The sequence below is a fragment of the Microcaecilia unicolor genome, chromosome 3 (genome assembly GCF_901765095.1).
Source record: "Microcaecilia unicolor chromosome 3, aMicUni1.1, whole genome shotgun sequence".
NCBI classification, from domain to species: Eukaryota; Metazoa; Chordata; class Amphibia; order Gymnophiona; family Siphonopidae; genus Microcaecilia; species Microcaecilia unicolor.
In genome coordinates, this window is record NC_044033.1 from 6590379 (window position 1) to 6597868 (window position 7490).

Genomic DNA, 7490 nt, shown 5'->3' on the forward strand with positions numbered 1-7490 from the left:
TCAGTGCTTCAGACAATCAATATGTTTTCATGTGTTTTGGACCTCCAGAAGCCCCTTGTGAACTGTCTTCCAGAAGTATTCACTTGTAATAGGATACAAGTTCCCCAATTATGAGCCCACCATTACATTGCACAGTCTTTGGCCGTTTTCAAGTCCAAACTTAAAGCCCACCTCTTTACCACTGCTTCTGACTCCTAACCACTACTCACTTGCCCTGTCCTTATCCTCACCTCCTTATTCCCTTGCCCTTAATCATTCTGTCTGTTTACCTGTCTTAACTAGATTGTAAGCTCTTTGAGCAGGGACTGTCTTTTTGTGTATGGTGTACAGCGCTGCGTATGCCTTGTAGCGCTATAGAAATTATAAATAGTAGTAGTAGTGTGTTAACATCAAACAGGAGGTTTCATGCAGCTGTGAAATCCCCTTACAGAGATAAGGTGGTCCGATGTACAAGCGTTTAAACGAGAAGCCCCAATCTAATTGGTTATGAGTCTGATAATAGTCCCATGTAATCTTAAATTCATTAGCAGGAAAGTGCTGGGTCGAGTACGAATCACAGTCACAGCTATCTGAATGGATGTGCTATATTTCTCTGTATTCCCTTGTACTGGAATTCCTGTGGGAATTTCTGGTATAGAGAGGTAAATCTGGGAGTCATCAGCATAAAAGTGATACTGAAAACCATGGGATGAGATCAAGGGACACGCAAGACAGCAAGACCATGGCTTTCTACAGCAGAAGCATGGATTAGATTTCAACTGGCTTTCAACCCTCAATCCCCCAGCAGTCTTTGGAAAGCCACAAAAGATCTGTCTTTATGGGGGCTCTCTTTGCATATGTACTTTGCAGTCTAGGACTGCAGTAAGATGGAATGAATGAAGTGTTACTAACACAATAATTACAATGTTTACCTGCCAGCTCCTTATACATCACTCCCTGACCCCTCAGTCAATCCCCCACACCATTACCTTTAAACAGGAATGCCTTATGAGAGAGTAAACAGACAAACATTCCAGCCATACCAATAGAACACTCATGTAAACATATCCCACCACTGCCGAAAAACACAGCGAAAACAACAGCGGAGAAGCAGAAATGCATATGGAGATGCTTGCACAGAGCTCAAGAGTACACCTGTAGCTCTTTTTCCCTTCAGATGGCCTGATTTACTCAAAGCAGCTTCAGCATTAGAAAAATCTGTTTGGGAATAAGATGTAAGATTCAGCAACACTTGGGTCCCCTGAATGTCATGATCATTGCTCTCCATCCTCTGAAAGGCAGGAAACACTCGCTGCATGGAAGTCACTTATTTGACCAAGTCTGAGAGTTATCACTGGTAAGACACATACTCTGTCCCAGTGGTGTAGGAAGGGGGGCGGTGGGGCAGTCCGCCCCGGGTGCACGCCACTGGGGGAGGGGGTGTCGGCTCCGCTGGTTCCCTGCTCCCTCTGCCCCGGAACAGGTTACTTCCTGTTCCGGGGCAGAGAGAGCAAGGAACCAGTGGAGCCCACGCAGCTCCCAGCGACGTGCACTCGGAGGCGGATCGGCCCTCTCGCCCGCCCCTCGCTTCCTAATTAAAGTAAGAATGCGCTCCGGAGAAGGGAGGGTGCATGCCGAGGGGTGTGTGCGTGCAGCGGTGACCCGCCCTGGGTGTCAGCTGCCCTCGCTACGGCACTGCTCTGTCCCACTTCATAACCGATCTATGGTTGTACACTGGTCTCGCCTAGCATTCCACACATATTTGGTGTAACAGCCATGGGATCTCATTCTGCTCATGGGTGCTAACTCCCTTTTTCTCTCTTTCTAGAGCCATCTGGTATTTATTATGTCTGATCCCTTGTCTAGGATCTCAGCAGGACCTCTCTAAGGCAGAGGTTTTCAACCCAGTCTTCAGGACATACCAAATCTTTCAGGACATCCGCAGTGAATATACACGAGATAGATTTGCATACAATGCAGGTTGTACATGCAAATTTATCATATGCATACTCATTATGGGTATCCTGAAATCCTGATTGGCTAGGTCTGCCCCAAGGACTGGTGCTGATGTAGGGCTCACAGATCGTCTGTAAGAAGTTCCACGTCATAAAGAACCAGTTGAAACCTGGACTGGCTCAACTCATTACATCTATTCATTTGCAGCTAGGGTTTGTCTAGGACACAAAAGACTGTAAATTATAGAGACTGTGTTGTGGGCAGGAACCTTCTGAAAGCTCAGGATTGGCAGCAATCTAATAGCCTCAGAGAGAATGAGATGGGGACAAACAGGGAAAGTCGCTCAGGGAGAGCAGGAGTCTGGTAGGAATACGTACAACTGTTGTCTTCCCTTCTGTAACTTCCACAACTGTGGGGGGGAAAAAAGAGAGAGAAAACATCAATATTCTGGTCTTTCTTGCACCCTCCCCTTTTCAAGTAACTAGTAGCTTTAGAGGGAGCAATAGGTGCAGAGCTGCCAAGTTACCCATTCCAGGATTTCTGCCAACCTCATCCTGGTGCATTATGGGACCTGCAGCACTGATTTCAATGGACTACAAGTCCCACACTGCTTTGGGATGTAAGTTTAAAACAAAAAGTCTCCCTCCTGGAATGGGTAACTGAGCCCGAGCTAAAGAGCTGGATTCCTCGTCCACCCTGCAACATCCATAGCTGAACCAGTGCAAGGACGAGACCCCTTCAGCCCCTCCCCGAACAATCTCTTGAAATGGCTGCCTCGCCTGCCTGCTGCGATTAGACCCCCCTTCCCCCTTCCTCACCCTCTCTCAGCCCACGCGCCGCCGTCACTCTCACGCCGCTGCTCGCTAGGAGCCCTGGAAAAAAACGGCGCCAAGAGAAGCAGAGCCCAAGGCGCGCCGCCATCTTGCAACCGCCGCTACTGCTTCCGCTTCCGGCGCCGGCCCGGAAGTGAGCGAGCCTAGAGCGATGCAGCGCCGCCATCTTGGATTCGGGCACAGGAGACTTTCAGGCTTTCAGGGAAGAACCAACCCAGTGCTTACTGAGAAGAAAGGGCTGGGGCAACAGCATAACCAGAACCTCCCGTGCTGCCCCGTCGCTCCCACAACACACACCAGAGAGTAGCAACAACACCATACCGAAGAGATGGCCCTGTACCCCCAAGAAGCAACATCCTACCCCAAATGACAGTCCTCTACCTCCAGGAAGCAACATCCTACCCGAAAATGTGGTTCTCCACTCCCAGGAAGCAACATCCTGCCTAAGAGATCAGCCCTATACCCCAAGAAGCAACATCCGACCCCAAATGACAACCCTCTACCTCCAAGAAGCAACATCCTACTCAAAAATGTGGTTCTCCACTCCCAGGAAGCAACATCCTACCCTAAATGACAGTCCTCTACCTCCAGGAAGCAACATCCTACCCAAAAATGTGGTTCTCCACTGCCAGGAAGCAACATCCTACCCGAAAATGTGGTTCTCCACTCCCAGGAAGCAACATCCTGCCTAAGAGATCAGCCCTATACCCCAAGAAGCAACATCCGACCCCAAATGACAACCCTCTACCTCCAAGAAGCAACATCCTACTCAAAAATGTGGTTCTCCACTCCCAGGAAGCAACATCCTACCCTAAATGACAGTCCTCTACCTCCAGGAAGCAACATCCTACCCCAAAAATGTGGTTCTCCACTGCCAGGAAGCAACATCCTACCCGAAAATGTGGTTCTCCACTCCCAGGAAGCAACATCCTGCCTAAGAGATCAGCCCTATACCCCAAGAAGCAACATCCGACCCCAAATGACAACCCTCTACCTCCAAGAAGCAACATCCTACTCAAAAATGTGGTTCTCCACTCCCAGGAAGCAACATCCTACCCAAAAATGTGGTTCTCCACTGCCAGGAAGCAACATCCTACCCGAAAATGTGGTTCTCCACTCCCAGGAAGCAACATCCTGCCTAAGAGATCAGCCCTATACCCCAAGAAGCAACATCCGACCCCAAATGACAACCCTCTACCTCCAAGAAGCAACATCCTACTCAAAAATGTGGTTCTCCACTGCCAGGAAGCAACATCCTGGCTAAAGAGATCAGCCCTATACCCCTAAAAAGCAACATCCTATCCCAAATGACAACTCTCTACCTCTAGGAAGCAATATCTTACTCAAAATTAAATATGGGTCTCTTACCTCTATCTTGCCTCTATCTTGGAGGCCGTACCTTGCGAAGGATGTAAAAAGAATTGAAGCGGTGCAAAGAAAAGCTACGAGAATGGTAAGGGATTTGCGTTACAAGACGTATGAGGAGAGACTGGATGACCTGAACATGTATACTCTGGAAGAAAGGAGAAACAGGGGTGATATGATACAGACTTTCAAATATTTGAAAAGTATTAATCTGCAAACGAACCTTTTCCGGAGGTGCGAAGGCAGTAGAACGAGAGGACATGAAATGAGATTGAAGGGGGGCAGACTCAAGAAAAATGTCAGGAAGTATTTTTTCACGGAGAGAGTAGTGGATGCTTGGAATGCCCTCCCGCGGGAGGTGGTGGAAATGAAAACGGTAACAGAATTCAAACACGTGTGGGATAAACATAAAGGAATCCTATTCAGAAGGAATGGATCCTAAGGAGCTTAGCCGAGATTGGGTGGCAGAGCCAGCCGGTGGTGGGAGGCGAGGATAGTGCTGGGCAGACTTATACGGTCTGTGCCAGAGCCAGTGGTGGGAGGCGGGGCTGGTGGTTGGGAGGCGGGGATAGTGCTGGACAGACTTACACGGTCTGTGCCCTGAAGAGGACAGGTCCAAATCAAAGTAGGGTATACACAAAAAGTAGCACATATGAGTTTGTCTTGTTGGGCAGACTGGATGGACCATGCAGGTCTTTTTCTGCCGTCATTTACTATGTTACTATCTTGTTGATAATAAAAGGAACACTATCTGCCCTAAAAAGTTGTTTTGTGGCTCTACATGAGGAATTGTGATATTGAACCCACTTTGGGTTCAGATCTGCCCAAAATTGTGGCATCATCTGCTGCTGTGGCTGGCAGGGGTCCCCAAGCCAGTGGAAGATGTCTTCTGGTAGAGGTTTGGCAGTTGGTATGTTCCATAGGATGCCACCGAGTTGGCCCTCTCCCCATGCATGATTGTTTTTTGCACATGCACAAAAACTGGCAGGTCGATGCTCAAAAGTCATCGTCAACAGCCGTTTGTGTTTATCGCTGCGGCTGAACTTACCAAACGAGGAATAGCAGTTGATGATCAAAGGAAATTGCACGCAAATGAAATGAGCAGAAAGTGTGTGTGCAGTTCATAGGGAAAGCTCTTAGCACATGTTCAGAACAGTCTCACTGTAAGCATCAATGTTCTGTACATGCCCAGGAAATGGAAATGGCAACAGCTGCGTCATAGGCGTACGTCATAGGTATCAATTGTAAAATCATGCCGTATGGTGTTCAAGTGTAGCTCCTCGATAGCCGTTCTGGTCAAGTGATAATCATCCTCCACTTTTTGGTCCACCATATCTTTTAAGGACATCCGTGTGCGATGCACACGTTGCTGAGGACAGACATCCAGAGGCCTTATTAGTGGCTGCTGTACCTCCCTCCTTTCCTCGTTGTCCTCTCTCCTCAGCTCACCATATTCATACTCCTGTAGAAAGCGCAGGATAAAACTTCCATTCATGTCTAGTTGCAGCAGGATGCATGCACAAGGTACATATGCAAGACAAATATACAAGATACACAGACTTGTATGAACGGGTTTCTCTTGCAGCAAAGTTTTATAGTGAGAGAAGCCAATCTCAAAGATCTTTGTGGTAGTCTGGGAACCTCGAGAGAGATCCTGCCATAAAGCAAACCATTTTTTGCATGCGTCATTGACAGACATCATCCAGCTTATTTTTGAAGGAGAAAGACGCCCATATTTCAACCCAAATCGGGAGATGGGCACTTTTCTCTCATGGGCGCCCAAATTGGTATAATCGAAAGCCAATTTTGGGTGCCTCCAACTGCAGTCTGTCGCAGAAATGGACAAAGTTGACGGGGGCATGTCGGAGGCGTGGTGAAGGCAGGACTGGGGCGTGTTTATCGGCCGAGGAGAGATGGGCGCGCTTGGCCGATAATGGAAAAAATAAGGCGGCAGAAGCGAGAATTTGGGCCACTTTTTTGGGCCCTTTTTTTTCACGAACAAGTCCCCCAAAAGTGCCCCAACTGCCCAGATGACCACCGGAGGGAATCGGGGATGACCTCCCCTGACTCTCCCAGTGGTCACTAACCCCCTCCCACCAAAAAAACAACAACTTTAAAATCTTTTTTTTCCAGCCTGTATGCCAGCCTCAAATGTCATACCCAGCTCCATCACAGCAGTATGCAGGTCCCTGGAGCAGTTGTTAGTAGGTGCAGTGGACTTCAGGCAGGTGGACCCAGGCCCATCCCCCCCCCCCCACCTGTTACACTTGTGCTGCTAAATGAGAGCACTCCAAACCGCCCCCAAAACCCACTGTACCCACATCTAGGTGCCCCCCTTCAGCCATAAGTGCTATGGTAATGGTGTAGAGTTGTGGGGAGTGGGTTTTGGGGGGCTCAGCACCCAAGGTAAGGGAGCTATGGACTTGGGAGGTATTTTAATTTTATTTTTTAATTGTTACAAGTGCCCCCTAGGGTGCCCGGTTGGTGTCCTGGCATGTGAGAGGGACCAGTGCACTACAAATCCTGGCCCCTCCCACGACCAAATGCTTTGGATTTGTTCGTTTTTGAGCTGGGCGCCTTCAGTTCCCATTATCGCTGAAAACCGATACCGCCCAGTTTTCAAATTGTTATGAAAAGAATGATACAGATCCAAAGAACACAGGACAGATGGGAGAGAACCAAAAAATGGGGAGCTTGATAAATAACAAGTTAACGTTTATGTCTAAGTCCTGAAAAAGAAGGTAGAAACAAGTGAAATGGATCTCTAGTTCTGTTAGCAGTAGGACATAAAAAAGAACTAAGAATAAAAGCCAGAACAAAACAATCAAACATTTTGCATATTATGCAAGACAATTTAAACAGACCACGGGCATGAAATGGCAGCCAATGAATGAAGGGAAATAAGTGTACTATATATGTGTAAATTCGGTGTAATTCCCCTAGTCTACAGGGTTATTCTTATTGTACCCCGCTTAGAATCTGAATTAGAATTTATCAATTTATAAGAACTACATAGCATAGAATAGCATAGGGATTAGAGCGAGAGCCTGGAATACAGGTTGGTGTGGGGGGGGGGGGGTGGAGGGGGGAGATGAGAGCAAATACCTAGGATTGTGCTGTGGAGGTGGGGGAAGGAAGAGGAAAAGACAAATGGCCCAGGGATCAAGCTGTAGTAAAGGAGAGAGAACCAGGGATCATGCTGGGGGCGGGAGAGGGACAGAAGCTGGTACCATGCTGGGGGGAGGGGGGGGAGAAGAGAGAACCGGAGACTGTGTTAAAGCGAGGGTAAGGAAAAAGGCCCACAATTGAAAGACAGGGAGGGTGGCAGCATCATAGACTGAGGGGAGGAGGGGGAAC

The 7490-nt window shown here is 48.2% G+C and overlaps 1 protein-coding gene across 1 annotated transcript in view; it reads right to left on the reverse strand.

Annotated features, from left to right (window-relative positions):
* The window catches only part of MRPS18A (mitochondrial ribosomal protein S18A), a 37327-nt gene extending 34393 nt beyond the window's left edge, over positions 1–2934 (reverse strand). Inside the window, exons 1-2 of the mRNA XM_030199246.1 lie at positions 2754–2934; positions 2313–2344 (exon numbers count right to left, since the gene is read on the reverse strand). Of these exons, the coding sequence (XP_030055106.1) occupies positions 2313–2344; positions 2754–2934 (213 nt within the window). The remainder of the gene's footprint in view (positions 1–2312; positions 2345–2753) is intronic.
* Between the last annotated feature and the right edge of the window lie 4556 nt (positions 2935–7490).